Source organism: Drosophila sechellia, chromosome X, assembly GCF_004382195.2.
Source record: "Drosophila sechellia strain sech25 chromosome X, ASM438219v1, whole genome shotgun sequence".
Taxonomy (NCBI): domain Eukaryota; kingdom Metazoa; phylum Arthropoda; class Insecta; order Diptera; family Drosophilidae; genus Drosophila; species Drosophila sechellia.
In genome coordinates this window covers 6,289,933-6,307,628 of record NC_045954.1, presented here as the reverse complement: position 1 = coordinate 6,307,628, position 17,696 = coordinate 6,289,933, and the positions used below count along the sequence as shown (strand labels likewise).

At 42.7% G+C, this 17,696-nt stretch overlaps 2 protein-coding genes and 1 long non-coding RNA gene across 4 annotated transcripts in view; 1 reads left to right on the top strand and 2 right to left on the bottom strand.

Annotated features, from left to right (window-relative positions):
- Positions 1 to 15,016, bottom strand: part of LOC6612249 (GAS2-like protein pickled eggs) — a 48,887-nt gene extending 33,871 nt beyond the window's left edge. The window contains exons 1-2 of one of the 2 annotated variants that reach the window (XM_032725638.1): positions 14,590 to 15,016; positions 9,797 to 9,886 (exon numbers count right to left, since the gene is read on the bottom strand). The gene's annotated coding sequence lies outside the window, so the exon portion shown is untranslated. Of the gene's footprint in view, positions 1 to 9,796; positions 9,887 to 12,396; positions 12,414 to 14,589 lie in introns of those variants that run through there. The other variant, XM_032725639.1, reaches the window with a different exon arrangement.
- LOC116802174 lies at positions 12,395 to 12,589 on the top strand. Its single transcript, XR_004362548.1, has 2 exons — positions 12,395 to 12,480; positions 12,553 to 12,589. It is a non-coding gene; the product is annotated as an uncharacterized LOC116802174 (long non-coding RNA).
- A 364-nt stretch (positions 15,017 to 15,380) lies between the features above and the next one.
- LOC6612252 (anaphase-promoting complex subunit 7) lies at positions 15,381 to 17,569 on the bottom strand. The gene is made up of 4 exons (XM_002036728.2): positions 17,206 to 17,569; positions 16,450 to 17,120; positions 16,093 to 16,373; positions 15,381 to 16,036 (listed from the first exon to the last, which is right to left on the bottom strand). The coding sequence occupies exons 1-4, from the start codon at positions 17,552 to 17,554 to the stop codon at positions 15,763 to 15,765; spliced, it is 1,575 nt and encodes a 524-aa protein (XP_002036764.2). The 5' UTR covers positions 17,555 to 17,569; the 3' UTR covers positions 15,381 to 15,762.
- Between the last annotated feature and the right edge of the window lie 127 nt (positions 17,570 to 17,696).

The window sequence follows — 17,696 nt, the reverse complement described above, 5'->3', positions numbered from 1 at the left end:
CGTGTGCTAAGAAGATTATGCCGACAAAATCCCCATCAACTCTCACCCTCGCAAATCGTGGGAGTTTTCATCCCCCCAACTTCCACTCCTTGCTCCTCCACACATTTTGTTAATCATTTGGCCATATCTGTCAACATTCGTTGGTTAAAAATAAAGACATTTTTTCAGCACCACCATCACCCCCCATCAAACGAGAGAGAGAAGAAAAGCAGTCACATATAAACACTTGAGCCTTGCAACGTACAAACATATGTGCAACGTGCAGCGTGTAATGTGCAATGTGCAATCTGCCATATGCAGTATGCAGTATGCAATATGCAGTATGCAACATGCAACTGCAACCGGATGGAGCAACTGTACGCCGGGGTGCTGGATTATTACGGGCTAGTGGGGCTGGGGGTGGTGATTACCGTTCGGGGACACATCACTTTTATTGCACTCACTCGGTTTAGTTTCAAGTTGTTGGCGTTGCTGTTGCAGCAGCTAAATGGAATTATTTATGCAAATTTAATGCAATGCAAATGTGAGTAGCAGCGAGAAGAAGCAGAGGAAAAGTGCATTTTATATTGATAACAAGCATAAATCTGTGTATCTATGCACAGCAACAAAAAATGTTGTTAATCAGTACAATTTGTAATGAAATATGAAAACTAAAACGTTTCAAATCCACTTCTGTAGCCAATTGTAATATAAACAATGCTATTAAAGGGTTAATTTTACATAAATGTACCTGAAATTTCTTTCTGTGTGCGTACCTGTATCTTTACCTCTGTGTGCATGTGTGTGTGTGCTTAATGCACTTTGAGTAAGTTGGTTATTTACCTTTTTTTCTTCTGTTTTTTTTTTTGCTGTTTTTGCAATTTGAAACGAATCGAAATCGTTGGACTTTTTTGCGGGGGCGGGAGGAGCGCAGGTAGGGGGCGTTCACTGTCGGCATTTTGTCAAAGGTAATTCATAGTTGTTGTTTTTGCTGCAGCGACATTGACAGGTTGCAGTTGTTGTTGCTGCTGCTGCTGTTGTTGCTGCTCTTGAGTTGCGCATGCGCAGAGAATTTCAATGCAGCATAGATAACCAACTTAGCAGCCCCTTTAACCCGCTAAACCATGCCCCGCCCACTACCCCGCCAGCCTCATCATCACGAACACCCACGGACATGTCTTGGCATAATTAAACAAATCTGCGACAAAAAACAGACATGAGCAAGCCATTAACCCATTACTGACCCCAAAACCGGTCACCTATCAACAAACTCGCGCCGCGTTCACCTTGTTAATTAATGCGAAAAACAACAAGAAAAACAAATTGGAAAACGCACCAAAAAGGGGGCGGCTTGTGGAGTGGAGTGGGGGGGGGGGGAGGCGTTGTGGCGGGGCCAGACGTTGTCAAAGTTGGAGCCACTAAAAAGCCAAACTTTCAGGGCCAACAAGACCAAGTTGGTAAATTACACAGAAAAGAATATAGATGTATGTATGCTCCACAAATGGTGCTTATTAAGCGGTAATATAAAATAAATGCAATGCATCAAAAATAGTTAGCAAACATGTCCATCCATCCATCAATATTAATTATGCTAATCACAACTAACAGAGATTAGATCAAAGATTTGTAGCCATCACTTTTCATTCTGCAAAAGAATGCGAAGATTCGACACGCAAAGTGAAGAAATCGTGAAATTATTTGAAATATGCCATGAATTTGCTACAAACAGCAATCAAAGCCTGAGAAGCTTGAGAATAAAATTAAATAATAATATATTTAAAAAAAAAGCAATCAAGTGCATGCATTAGCCTATCAAATCCAATGGCAATAGAGAGGAATAGACATGGGCGTTAAACGATAATTTCCTGCAATTGGAATGGAGAAGAATGGGGCTCCCGTCGGTTGTGAACTAGATGTGGATACCAGTCATATACATACATACATACATACATATGTACATATGTACATAAAATCCACTTAACCCCCACCAACTACATAAGATACGTTTATGCAATTGAAACTGCAACTTCTTGCAAAGAATCGAGGCGAGAAGATTTAACAAGACGATATAAGGTGGTTTTGGTTGGAAAGATTTTCATGGAAAACAAAAAAAAAAAGAAATAATAAAAAAAAGGGGGTAAATAGGGTGGCTATGTGCCCGGGGTTAAGGGCTGAAAAGTGAAAACCAATAAACTGCATGGCCTGCTCAATTGGAAAATATTTATGTGCTGAAATTTTCCCGTTCGCGCTTGAGTGGCTTGGATATTGCTTGGGCCTGGTCTTGTTCTTGGTGGTTCTGCCCAGCATCCTCCATCCCCCATCCACCATCCCCCACACCACAAGCCACCATCCCTTTCCCTTCCCCAGATCCTCACCTTTCAACGGAACGTTGGATTTTATTTTATTTTGGCACACAAGGAATGCACCCGGCAAGGAATTCAAGGGAGAGCACTGAACGATGTCCGCATCGTTTTGTCCGACATGCGATACATTAGAACGCAATGGGAATGGGAAAGAAATGGGCCATAATTCAATACCGACTATCGAATGCCCTTCGAGCATGTGTGTGTGGTGGAAATTTATGGCTTACAATGGGATTTAAGATCTCAAGAAGTGTGAACTATGGCCATATTCAATGCTAGAAACCTTTCTGCAATTCTGCAAAGAAATTTCCCAAAGAAGCAAAACTCCCTCAAAAAGTTAGAGTACCAAATCAGAAATGTGAAAACCATGATAGACGGAGAAAAAATAAAAATCATTAAAAAGAAAAGGGAAAATTCTTGCAGTCGGTGCTGAAAGGTAATAAATAAGCGCAAGATGCGGACACGTGTGCCGTTAATCCAACAGAAGCTATATCTGCCGAGTCGGGCGGAGAACTCCTCTCAACGCGTTTCTTGCAATCCCAATCCCCCAATGGCAATCCCCGGCAGCAGCCACGCATGGTGCATCGTTCTAATTAACGTCACAAAGACGGAAAGAATCGGGGAACTGGGAACTGGGAACTTGGGAAGTTGGGAACTGGGAACTGGGAACTGGGAACCGGGAACTTGGTGAGGAGCATACAAAAGATGAACGCTGGGAAGGGAGGAAGGGCAGCTGCATGCATATAAATCCGTATATATAGATTTATTCGAACGCCCAGCCTCATGAATTGCCATTCACATTTGTATATATATATATACATATATAGGGGTTAGGTCTCCGACTTTGACATCAACTTCCATATCCATCCATCTCAACCGAGATGCTTGGTTCCTTTCCAATTAGGGATAAGCAGTGCTTGGATCACAAGGAATATGTTGGGGCACTGGGAACACTTCAATAAATCGAATTGATCCGAGGAAACGAAGCAAAAAACGGTAATGCTCCTCATAAATTATAAAAATCAGGCAGTTAAATTGGCTCGAGTTGTTTACAATCAATTAATATGTTTATAGGCTTTCGCAATTGAGAATTCGTTTGGTACGATATGCTTCATATATCGTTAAATACATTGAAAACAGCAAACTATTAGATTCGCTTTGGCATTATTAGGTACTTGTATAAGCTTGGCCATAACTGTTTAGCCTGCTATTTGAACCGAAATGACCTGAATACAAGGGGGGGCCACGAGTTAAAAACCCAAAACTGGGACGACAACGACAACTTCTTGTCTGATTTCCACTCAAATGAAGTTGTTTGCCGTGTGTTTACGCCCACAGCGAAAAGATACAGATAGGCAAATACAAATACGAATACGAATACAAATATAAATGTTAAATGTAAATACAAACAGCTCGATAGTTTGGCTCGAAGGCAAGATGGATTGGCTAGCGATGGGACGACGGACCAGAGTAGGGCTAGGTTTCTACTCCGTGCTATCCAAAAGTCTAAGTCCAAGAGATGGGGGCTGGGCTACTAACCTTGACCCAATAGCGAGTGCTTGGTATGTGCTGAAAGCGTGCTAATTGCATAGACTTTTCAACACGATCCAATCCCAGGCAGCAGCAACATGATGGAGTCAAGTGTAAACACAATAAAAACACACGGAGATGAAGCAGATTCAGATTCAGATACAGATACAGATAGAGGGAGATACATTTACCGATACACGAGTGAAAGATACGATCGCAGCAGCAAATAAAGTTCCTCAGTCAATACAGAAAGTTGTGTGTTTTTGTTTGGTCTTTGCAAATGAAGAAGATCTTTTCAAGCAGAATCAACAATTGGGCGCAACATACACATATATGTAGATCTGAACATACAGAGATATATCTGCCCTGGATGTGCACATCTGGGCCATATGAACTCGTAAACTCCATTTCCAGACATCACCAGCAGGTAAACATCCAGCAAAAAGTTTCGAACCCCATCAAAAGCGAACTGTGCAGCCCCAAATCAAAATCGAACTAAAATCGTACGTAAACACCCGATAAGATAAAATAACTCTTTGCCAGAAACAGAGCCAAAGCCTCAACAGTTTGTGTCCGATTCACATTGCCATATGGTGTTTGTTTGCATAGTGACTATGTGGCTTGATAGATGGATGACACAATCCCCACACCGGATGTTAGATAGGCCTTCAAAGGAAGGAGCATGAGATGATGGCGCTTGAAAGCCCAGATTGGATTGTATGTATCTCTAACATTTGCAGTCGTGTTACTCTGTATATTGGATACATTGTTTGGGTTTCTCAAAAGGTCCTGTTTCGGTAATCTTTCTTTAGACCTTCTTAGTGATCCTTTCTGGCATTACCCTTTTGTAATTTCTATAGGACGTAATCTGCTTTTAAATGCTAAATTTTTGGGCAACATTTTATGGATTTTCTCGCTTCAAAGCAGATCCCTCAAGAAACCATAATAGAATTTTATAGCGGCTTCTCCTCAATCACTTAATACCTCTAGCTCTATAATCTTTCCTGCTCTCCGTAATCTTCCCACCATTCTCACGTCGTTAAATGGAATTCCATTCATGATCCCCACGATCACTGGTCGTCCATTGATGGGGGGACGCGCTGTTTAGGTTTCATTTAGTCAAATGGAAAGTTGGCCAAATGCAAATCGCCCGCCATAAAAAATATCCATAAATAGTTTAAATTAAATGATCTATCTAACGTTCGGTCAATCAAGGTACGATGTGGATTTGTGTGTTTTTTTTTTTTGGTTAAAAGTGGGGTTCCGGCAGGCGGCCAAGTCAGCGGGCATTAAGCCGATCGTAAAAACTTTGGATGATCTCTTAGCTAGCCAAAGGGGGCAGGGCACGAGGCACGCTTCGGTTTTACGATCCGGCCCAATCAGGGGAATGACGAGCACGCAGCCAACAGAAATTATCCCCTGCAGCTAGGCGATCGTAACGAGAGACGCGAGACCCCACACACGCAACCCAAAGATCAGAGATCTGCAAGAGAAACCCAAACCCTATGGCCCCCTATAGCCCTATAGCATCCAGAACTCGATCCCGAAACCAACTCGAACACCAATCAGGCAACAAAGAGTAACTAAATTTGTTTACAAATTATGCGCATGACAACAGGGAATGCCCAAGATCTTAAACCTGATCAGATGGAATGATCAGAGTCGGGTCACCTGGGCATAATGATTCAATCGGAGCGATCGTTTGATCTAAACATATCCCAACATCCAAGTCACCCCTTGATGGATGAGCACTTTAGCAGGAAAGGAGTGCCAAGTCATGGATATTTGAGTTCGCAGCTCAAAAACCCATCCTTTAGCCCAAAATGGTCCTTCAAATCCCGGGAGGGATTAGCCGGGGAATAAAAGAAAATAATAAAAACACTCTCTCTGTTGTCTGATGTTTGATTTCTGATTTCCTGGCTCAAGTGGCCGAGGAGGACAAAGCGATCGACACTTGACACACTCGGACTCGATTGCAAAATCGCCGAGAATAGACCTCCACAAACTCGAGTCTCAAGTGCGAAGAGTCCGACTTATGAGGTAACCCAAAACAGCAAATTAAATGTCGATTCGTGAAGTCACAGATACAGAGACTCAGAGATTTAGAGGTTCAGAGAGGCGGGGACCCGACATTGACATAATGATTCTTGGCCAGGCTTGGGTTTCGCCGCCCGGTTCCGGCCAACAATTTTTGACTGCCATTTGAGGAACTTAATGAGCAACAAACTACAGCCACTCAAACTGCAAACAACCAACTACAACACAAGCTAAGCAAACACGACGAAAAAGCATAAAAAAGCACACACCAAAATCTCTCGCCCACCCAGGCAACTTTAACTTTGTCTTAAAGGCCAGGCCAAAGACAAAAATTCTTAATTGCCGGGCCTTTGGGCGATATATATTTGCTGCTGTCAGACGGTGTGCAAAAAAAAACAACAACAACAAAAAAAATCCAAAACTCAAAAACTCATGATGTAAGCTGCCCAATTTGTCTTCACCTTTCCGTACATCAGGTTGGTCCAGTCCGGTTTGCTTAAGTTTTTCTAGTCGCCAATCCCATCGCATCTCACATCTCGATTCATAATTCACTGGGCCAAAAATGCGCATGCGCAACTATTTGGCATTCGAGATGTGATCACATTCGGACATTCGATCGCTTGTCGCCCCCATTCATCATCATACGAGTATGTTGTTTCATATCCAGCCAAACGGATGGATGGATATCCGCGGATTTTTGACAAACTTTCGACAGTTCCAGCTAAATCACATAACAACAAAATGAAACCCTTGATGACTAAATGCCATTAAATGTAATGAGATTTAAGTACGCACCGCTGTTACCCCTGACCCACTAAATCGATATATCTTATATGTGTGTGTGTATTTATGATGTCAAATAGGCCCGTCGTCGTGTGTATCTCATAAATACATTTTTGATTAGGCCCATCATCAGACCGCCCGCATCCGAGTTGATTTCGTTAATAGGCGACAATCGGCGAAGGCATTTAATCGGATCCGCTTGGCTTCCACTCCTCGAAATCACCCCTAACTTCTATATACATATATATGTACATCATATATGTATGTACGTATATAATGGGTCTGTGAAGCGCCGTGTTAATTTGATAATAATGCCCGCTGTTAAGCAAAAAACTAATCATCATAATAACGATGATTTCACGCCTGCTTGGCGATCGCTAAAGATCGCAAAAATGCGATGGTAACTTCGGCACTATGCGGACGGACAGATCATTCTAGCCAGATGTTGAATACATTAAAAAGTGGCGGTCTAAATGTTCACTTAATGATACCAAAACAACACGTGCCCTTAATCGTTTGAAGATTTCTTAACCTGAAGAGATTAACTCTAATGATCGCAGATCAAGTTGGCTTGGGATTTTGGACAGAGATGAAGGGTTATTATTATTGGGGAGACTAATTAAAAGATCATTTGATTTTGTGATCTGTTGAGAACACTTGGCGATTGAAGTGCAACGATGCATCGTTACATCGTGGCGATTTGGTCGTAAATGATGTGAATCTCTGCCAAATCTCCAACTGGCGGATCACTCGAGATCAATGCGAGATCAAACTGCGTAATACCCATGACTGTGTGTGTGTGTGTAGTATCTGAGGCATAATCCAAGTGAAACTTCAGCATTTCATTGTCATCAGCCAACGGCATCGACGGCAGTCAACTTGAATGGTTTCATTTCACCCACAACCCACATGCCAACGACATGGAGCCGGAGCTCGAAATGCTCGGTGGCGATCGAGGTGGAGATGGATTTGAAGCTGGTGGAGACGGAGCCACATCATCCATCAACCGCTGGCGCAAGGGGCTGAGCAATTAATAAACAAATAAAATGGCAACTACAATGCGGGTTCATGACCACAGCAAGAGCATCTCATCTCATCTGCGAGCCGGCAGCAAATTGCGTGCGCGAACAACTAAATTTACAAGGCGCCTGGGCCTGGGAATATCACTCTGCTGCTCAAGATGCAGATGGATATGCATATAGATATAGATACAGAGATGCAGATGCAGTTGCAGTTGCAGTTGCAACCAAGTTGCGACTCTGTGTGCAATTAATTCAATGAGCAGTGGCGACAAAGAGACAAAAGATCGCCTCGGGCAAATGCCACACGATCAACACGCAAAGAGTTTGTGAATCAAATATGAATGGAGAGATCAACACAGCACAGCACATCACAAAAACGTATATATATATATGTATATGGAGACCCCAGACTAATATGTTCGAGAAACTAAATTAACCTTTTTAATTATGTTTAGAAATCGTAAAAAAACAACAACAACATACATCCATTAAAACGAGCAATCTGACAGATATGTTCAGTAATTTTGGGTGGCCAAGGTAAAATGATTTATTATCTTTGCATTTCAATTAGCTGAGTACAAATGGATGCACTATGAAGTATCTCAAATTGCAAGGGGCAACGACGATTATCCTTTACCTTTGCTAGGGGATCCATCTATTTTGTATCTACTTTGAAGTAACCAAATGAGTTACCTGCCAGATATTGTAGATGATCCTCAGTTCGTAAATATGTGATGTATCTCGAGGATCGCAGACCTCCGCTTCATTTCCCATTCAACTCGGTTATCCCTTCGCTTGTCATCTCCACTATCTGTGTTTGATCAACTGCCAGCTGATCGATGATCCATTCGGTTTCCCCAGCAATTTGTATGCCCCGGCATTTACTATTCCGCCGTTTTTGTGGCCCTTTGGCGATCACTTGACACACACTCTAACTCTCCCCGCCTGTCGCCTGTCGAAATAAATAAATGAACTGTCCAAAATTGATCGGGAATGGGATGGGTGCCTGACGTCGATGCGGTTGTCCATTTTGGGGAACTGAGCAGCCAGGAGCGACGATTGCATACTCATGAATATTAAAAATAATCAAGGGGTTCCACGCAGGCGGTGGGGTATGTGTAGTATCTAGTATGACAAACGACGACAAATCGACTTCCGAGCGATCGATTGTCGCCATTTGGCGATCGTTGAAATGAATGAATTTCGCGCCACGTTTTTCCCGATACGCGTTAGTTGTTGAATGCCAATTGGGTTGCCTGATAAACGCTTGATAACGAAATCGAAATTAAAAACGAAAACGAAACTCAAAGATGCAACCGAAGAAGCGCCGTGTTTCTTCTTTTTTTTTGTGTTTTAGTGACTCAGAGATTCTTTTGGCGGTCTGCCCATTCATAACCACTCGAAACGAACATTTCTTTCGCACATTCAGATACCCTGACCTACGACATAATCCCCCGAAAAATGCGCTCACACGAATATAGCTTAATATTATATATATATATATATATATACATATATATAGTCATCTTGGTAAATGACGAAACCGATCGTATATTTTTATCATGGCCAAGAGATATGCGTTTGATACAGTCCGTGGCATACATATACGTACGTAAGTGTGTACAGCATATAGCCACATGATTCACATGATTCACACGTTTCCCCAGAACCAAAGTGATTAGTTCCCGGGCGCATTTCATTCTAGATTGCGAATGGTCATCGGACATTAGGCGATCATTTCTGCACTAGATTTATTTTTTTTCAGCCCGCGAATTTATGGATAGAGAATTCTGCAGATGCAGGACTCTGCTGACTCATTGAAGGGAAAGGATTTCCGTATGGGGATTATATTTATGCATATGTTGTGGAAAAATCTACACAATATTTATTAAATACCAGGAAGTTTATATTTGAAACTGAAACACTGCCTATCTGTATCTGTACAGCCCATAAATTTTCGAATAACAATGAAAGTTTCTATGACTTTTACGATCCATCTCCATCCCAACACATTTGGCCCCCCCCCCCACTCCCCCTCTTCTTTGCTTAACACTTCCCCCCAGCGACCTTTGATGAACTTACCGATCTGGCGTTGATGTCTTCACTCGGTGCGCGTTCTTATGTTCGGTTTCTTGGTCGTTTCTGTTGGTTTTCCTCAGCTGCGGCCGGAACCTGAGGACGGAAAAAAGGAAATCGAGAATGAAATATGCATATATAGTATGTAGATAGTTAGATAGTTGGATAGTTGGATAGTTGGACAGTGAGTGTGACATCATCAGCGACGACGTAAGTCGAAAACGGTAAATGGAGTTTTATTTGCTTTTTGCCATTGAACGTGAGTGAGCGTTCCACACAACGTACTGGAGAACTAGAGAACTGGCAAGAGAGATGGCGCGAGGTGGTGGTCTAAACAAATAAGTCAATAAATAAAGGCGTTAACTTGGCTCGAATGGCCTACGTAAATATGCGTTGTACTGAGCGAAAAGAAACGACTACAAAAATATTGCGCTGATGAATAACGAAAATGGAACCGTCGTAGTACTGAGGTGGGCTCAAGTCTCGGACCCAATACAAATCCCCTATTCCAATTCCAATTCCAATTCCAATCGCAATCGCAATCCTAAAACCCAAACCCAAACATAAACCGAAACCCAAAACCAAAGTCATAGCCCAGACTGACAATCGCTGTAGGCTTGTTTCGCAATCGCTCATAGACTTTTGCTACAGAAGTTGGCAATAAGCTAAAAGCTGACAAATGTCTGACAAGCGGAAATGGCAAGAGAGTTGGGAAAACACCACCACACACACACACACGTTCAAAATACACGAAAATTCGCACGCAATCTGAAGGGGATACCGATTGAAAAAAAAACGAAACGGAACCGTTTTGGGTGTGTCCTGCGACTTGGGATATTCAAATACTTAAGCAACATTATTAATAAACCATTCTGATGCATCATAATATTTCTTGGTCAGTCAAAACTAACGAAGTACAAGCCAATATCGACTATATCTTTATCTTGGCTTGACACCTTCTGTTTGGATTCGATTGGTTTGGTTTGGTGTGGGCTTGAACCTTGGGCCAACCTTTTCCCATGAAGGCCGCTCAGCGGGTGAGAGGGCCTAATGGGCAGGTAAGAATTGGGCAAGGTCAATGCCACATGTGCAGAGTGCTGTTCTGACCTTTTTAGGGAATCTCCGGCCTTTTTTCAAATGCGTGACGAATGCCTGGGCATGCGGTCATCAAGGTCGCCCAGCAACTCCGCCCACCAACCACCCACTAGCCCACCAATTCCCCAATTGCCGGCTACCATTTGCTCATTAGAACAGCTGACGTGACTCAATCTCCTGGCAAATAATAATAAAAAGAGGCGCCACCTCGATGGGTGGTGGTGGCCTGCAAAACTATGAGTCATGAAAATGTTGGCAAAATTCGGTAAGGGAATATTAATAATATTGCCATAGAACATACACAAGTTCTTTAATTAAGCGCCAGACATCCAACGATGCAAAGAAAGTTTATACAAAGATTTATGACTCAGCGTTTGTGTTGCTTTTCTCTTTTTTTTTTTGTATTTATTTAAAGCAAAACATGCAGCTCTAGTCCACACAGGATATCATAAATAATCTTTTGAAAACTACTTTATTTTTGGAGCTGCAGAATAATTTCAAAGTAAAATCCACAGGATTTCATAAAAAAAACGTGGAGCTTTGAAACTGGAACACCTCCTTATCAACCATTCTTATCGTCATGTTTGAACAAAAGCTTAAAGATCAGTTAAGAAATGGCTTTGCTGTAATGTTTTCTTGGAATGAACAGCCACTATTAGCTTATTATCTTTACTATTATATTTATGGCCATGAAGGCATAATATAGCCTTTGTCGATCTACTCAACTGTTAAATTCTGCAGTCATAAATTGGTCTACCCCTAAGTGGTTAAAACTGGATCTGGAGAACCTTATCCCTGGTCGAATGACATATTTTATGGAAATCCATATATGGATATACATACTATATGCATATAGCCGCGTCATTTGTCATTTGTCGTTCTGTAAGTGGAACTTCAGATAAACACCATAAGCAATGGAACCAGCCGCGCTGTCAGTTTGTTGTTCACTTGTAGTTCCTATATGTATATATATATATATATATATGAATATCGGGGAGTTGGCGAGCCAAGGGGTACTATATAGCTATATAGTGTTCAGTCGTTATCGGGGGTGTCGTCGTTGCATGTGGAATTATAATTGAATGCGCCCCATGTTTATGATTTACACCATTGCATTCCGGCACACAAATATCTGTGTGTATAGTCGGCAGACAGATAAAACGATGAGTTCCAACTAAAATTCCAAAACCAATACCAATAATAATAATAATAATCATTATTTTGTGCTGCCTGTTTGTTTGTTTGTTCGTTTGATTTTTGGGTCTTTCTCTCTCGCCCAAATCAGACAATCGAATTGCTATTTTGGCATTAGATTTCTTTTGTTTCCCTGTATTTATATATATATATATAGATATATATACTTTTTATTATGTCTACTCTTTTTGCCGATTTGATTTTGAGTTTTGAATTTCTGTGTTTCGGCTGCGCGACACGCAAATCGATGGTTGCCACCCTAACGGACCAAAACAACAACAATGCCACTAAAAGTGTACGTTTAATTCTGCGCTTACTTTTTCTGCACGCGACGCGACGGCAGAGGTGGCGGCACCGAAAAATCGGCCAGACAAGGAAGGAAGCACGTTATTATTATAGCGGTAAGTGTGCTACGAAAAAAACAACAGCGATGCCAAAAAACACCAATGTTCACCTTCTCAATATTCACACAGCACCACACACAGCTGGAAATCACTAAACACCGAACAAAAAAAAAATAACAGTATGCTTGCAGAATCAGAAGTCGGAAACGGAAACGGGGAAATTGGGAATTATAGTGGCGCAGGATGTTCCGATGTTCGGATGTTCGTGGACGCCAAATAGCGCGAGAAGGCGACTCCGCGAGACCGCAACTCCGCAACTCGACGGGCGACCATATGACCGAAGACTAACGTTGGACTCACTTGGGCCGACTTTTCGCAACACGCAGCAGAACCGCAGGGTTGCAATAATGTCCACCTCCCCTCATTCGCCAGCAGCTTCCGCGCAAGTCCTTGCCCAACTATTCCGATTCCGGGAGAGAATCGAAAAGGACGAAAGAAGCAGCAGAAGGAATAACGCATTACAATAGTTGGACGACAGTGCGAAGGCACAGTGGTACAAAGTAGTTATAACAACTATTTGAGAACTAACATATTTGGGAACAATATCATCATCACTATAAATCTGTTAGCACCTTAATAACTAACTAACTTTAAATCTAAACGCGATCATCATTATTGGTAAGCCAATAAAATCGCAGTTAAAGCAAACAGTGGGAGGGCAATGGGGCACATATGTATGTACTCTCTACCACACTGTGCATTGATTTCTGGAAATTATTGTAATCCCATAAGCGCTATCTCTGCGCCAGTGTGCGTGAGTGGGAAAGAGAAAGGGTGGGGAAAAGAGCGGGGGTGCACGAGAGAGAGATGCGGCGAGCTGTGGGAGGAGAGGCGCATGCGTTGCGACCGCTATACGCGATGGGAAAACATATGGAGGCCCAGCCCAAATGGCAGAACTAAAACTCAAGACCCCGGACTTCAGAACTCAAGACCCGCAACTCTCGACGCTTTGTGTGTGTGAGTGAGTGTGCGAGTGTGTTGGTGCTCCACCCTTTATCAGTTGAGCATTTCCCTTATCAGTTCGACAATTGACGGCCTGAGACTCTGGAAACCAGCAGTCCACACCATGAGATCTCTGCTCTCGTCATTTCTCTAGGGGATTCGGGGGCAAGAGAGAGGGAGAGTGCATTTAATATTCCTTTCACTCCTTTACCCCTGCTTGTTGTTGTTGTTGTTGCGGGCGTCCAACAGGCGTAAACAGCTGTAAATTGTTTGTCGACACAAACACACACAAGCACACACAGCTTAGGCGAAAATAATAGTCGACTTATGATCGAAAATAGTAACGAAATAGTCACAAACAAAGCAAAATTAATTAATTTAATTAATTAAAACATTTATTTGAAGTCTTAAGTTTTCTTAATCTGAACTACATTTGTGCCCGCATCTGTAAGCCGATCCTGTCAACGTTTTGCCTTATTGCTTTTAATTGGCAAGCCGACGAATTTGAGGGCGGATGAGCGATTTGGCGGAGAGGGTTATTTTCAAGGGGGCAAATTTATGGTGTGCAGCGGATTTTAATTTTATTCATCAGCCGATTTCGCGGAAGAACGTAGCCCCATCCGCAAGAAAGTCATCGGAAAGCAAACAAAGCCAAGGGAACGAACTTTGCCATTCTTGTTGACATGACAAACCACAAACTCGCGTTCTAGGAAATCGACACACGAACTTTGGCACAAAGCTGCACTGGCAAAGTGCAACACAAAAAGTGCCGAAATCAACAAGTGCGTGCGCCTGATAAAAGTGGGTGATACGACGAAACATAAATATGTATGTGTATGTACATATATTTACTTATAAACAATTTACTTATATATGTATGGGCATTGGATGGTTTTTTTGGTGACCCACTCGATAGGGCATGTGTGCAAGACAATATTTCTGGGCTTTATCAAGCGAAAGAACGAACGACAAGGCAAACACAACACACAAATCCACAATCGCCAAACATGTGTAACGCTCCCATTTGTTTTTATTCCACTGATAAACACATAGTGTCTGATTAAATCAACCGTTTGTCGGGTCTCGTCGAAATGGAAAAGGAAGTGACTAAATGCAATGCCATATAAGTCGTCTGTTTGAAATATTACACATTGTAATACAAACCTTTTGTAGAGCTCCGCCAATCTCAAGATTTGTATGCAAATTTTGGGTTTATTTTGTTTTTGTTTCTCGTTCACAAAAGTATAAGAATTGTGGGAAAAATCTCATCGATAAAGATCTCATTGAATCATATCAATATTGCGTGTATATTGGTTCAAAAGGCACTTCACTTCGCGGTTTTTATTCGAAAAAAAAAGGGTTTCTTTTCGCACACTGGTTTCAAAAGAACATAAACAAAAAATCCCGCGTCACGGCCCAAAATCGATTGGGTTGTGAGGAGTATATATAGCAAGCATTATAAAAATATATCCTCTTGAAAGAAATCAAATATCATCGTGTGATATCGTTTCCCCGCAAAATTTAACGCATGTTTTCGATACAATTTTCGAAAAGATCTAAAGGAAACCGAGACACAACCATCAGCGCGCGGTGTCGGTTGAAAAATTTCAAAAAAATCGGCTGCCGCTGTTTATTATATAGGCTCTGCCGGCGCCGCTGCTTCTCTCTCGCGACGACGACGGCGACGTCGCTGTTAAAACTCTCGCGCCATGTTAACCAGCTGTTGGGGATTATGTTAGGCATTTGAGCGGTTTCCTTTAAATATAATATATATAAAATCATAGAATTAAATATATATTCCGGAATATTATTTGCTATATAGATATGTATACCTTAATTAATCATTTCGTTCTTTTTCAGAAATGCAATTCGAAATATAATCTATTTCATAAATAATGAATAAATCGGGTAAGCTCTAAATATATATTTAAATAATCTAGTTTAAGCCAGTGTCTACATTTTGCATATATTTTTATTTTGAGATTAAAATTTTAAATTTGGCGGCACAATCCTTTGCCAGAAATTTAACATTTATAGGTTATTTTAACGGGTATGTTGATTACAGTAACAGTGCCATACAGTGCCGTAGAGAAAACAATTACGCGGGGTACAATTCTTGATGACAAAAAAACATTCACTTCTTGACAGTGGATAAAGGTGTATTGTTTTATGTGAGACATTATTATTATTTTTTATGGGGAAATGGGTTTAAGAACCACGCCTCTTACGATTTTGTTGTTAAAGGTATGTTACCATTAACAGCGCTCTCCGATTAAGTGCTGACACAATCTGCCTGCTTTTACACGTACCTTGCAGCATATCAAAAGCTAACTAATACTACATGCCGTCTGGCACGTCAATCCAATCGTGGTCATCTACATCTTCCTCCTGACCTGACCTTGTGGCTTCTGAGGAGGATGCCTCTCGAGAATTCTCAGCACTCTCGGCACCCTCGGCACCATTCGTTGCTTCACAGGGCGTGGCCAGGTCATTGGTGGATGGCTGGTTTTCCATCCCAATGGCGTCACTTTCGTCGAGGACAGGTGATTCTTCGAAGGATTTCGACAGTAAACGCAGTCCTCGCAAAGTGCGCTTACTTTTGGGATCTTGACTGAAATAGATCATATACGTTATAAACTGCTACCAAGACCAGACCAGACCACTCACCGCAGTGCCTTGTAATAGTATTCCATCGCCTTGACGGGTTCCTTTTGCTTTCGCATGATATCGCCGAGATGGTTGAGCAGATTCACCTTCGGGAAGATAATAACGTGTTTCTCGAGCAGTTTTATGATGGCCTTGGTCGGGACTTCGACTTGACAGATATCGGCAATTAGGTTCACCGCCGGCGTGTAGATGTGATTGATTTTCAGTGACTTTTCGGCAAACTTGCGGGCAGTCCTTCTCATCCTGGGATCCGGGAAAAGAAAGAGCGTGCGACCAAACATCTGTCAATAAAAGCGAAGCCACTTATATACTTATAAACCCATGCAATTGGAAGTATTAAGTATATATAGCACGTACCGTGAAGCTCCTAGGCGAATTTTGAAAGAGGCGTATTGTCCAGTTGCACAAGGCATTGGCCTCCTTGAATCGCTTCTGAGCCAAGTAGCTGTGGAAGAGTCCCCTGTAGATCTCGAAACGATACGGTGCCACCATTTGTGCTGTGCGAAAGGCGCACACCGCCTGCGTGTGCCGCTCCAACGCGATTAACAGCCGTCCGCGCAGGATTAGGGCTTCATGGTTACGCGGCTCCGAATCCAGGCATTGATCTACGAAATTCAAGCCCCGCTCGAATTTCCCCTCATCGTACAACAGCTGGGCATGCGCAAACCAATGGCTGGCCGTGTACTTTACTTCGGAGGTCACCTTTGCGAACAGGTAATCCATATCCGCGCTGTCCTGTTCACAACCGCCCTCCTGACCACATAGCACCGTCATCAGTCCGATCGCCTCCACGTTGTCCGGATTGGCACAAAGTGTCGAGGAGAAGATATCCTCCGCTTGAAAGTAATCGCCATTGTAGTAGAGGCACTTGCCCAGCGCCATCATCAGGTGCTCATTGCACCGCAGCGTGGTTTTGTCGTGCAGCATGAGGAAGGTCTGGGACGCGTCCGAGTGCTTGAAGTCGAACATCTGGGCGAGGGCCTTGATCCACTTGCTCAGCCAGTCAAAGTGGTCGGGCACCGTGGCAGCTAGTTGATATGGTGAAGGTGTGAATGGATTACAGGATTCATTTCGAATGGCCTAATGGGAAAAATATGATATATATGTAGCTACCGTGCATCACCAGCGAGTTGATCTCGTTGCCTTTGACTCCCAGTTCCAAAAGCGCCTCGATCACCTGCAGCGCCATTGGGCACTCGCGGATCACTTCCTTGTAGGCGAGCACGGCCTCCGACTTTTTGGTCGTTCCATGTCTGGTGCCGTGATGCTGCAGTCTGGCCAGCATCAGATTGATTCTCGGCGATCGCAATATCGGGGGCACCTGGAGCAAAGTCTCTATGGCCATGTCGGTATTCCCGATCTGACGATAACACTCGGCAGCACGGCGACGCTGCTCCGCGTCTCCGAATTCCGGATAGGAACTTTCGATGGCCACCAAGACGGCATTCTTGTGGCGCACCATAAGTCGCCGCTTATGGATGATCTCGTCGAAATGCCTTAGAGCTGCGCGGTAGTTTCGTTCCTTGTAGTTTGCATTGAGCAGATAGAGCAGCACCTGGTATTCCACATCCAGTGTGGCCACATAGCGATCATTCTTAAGCACG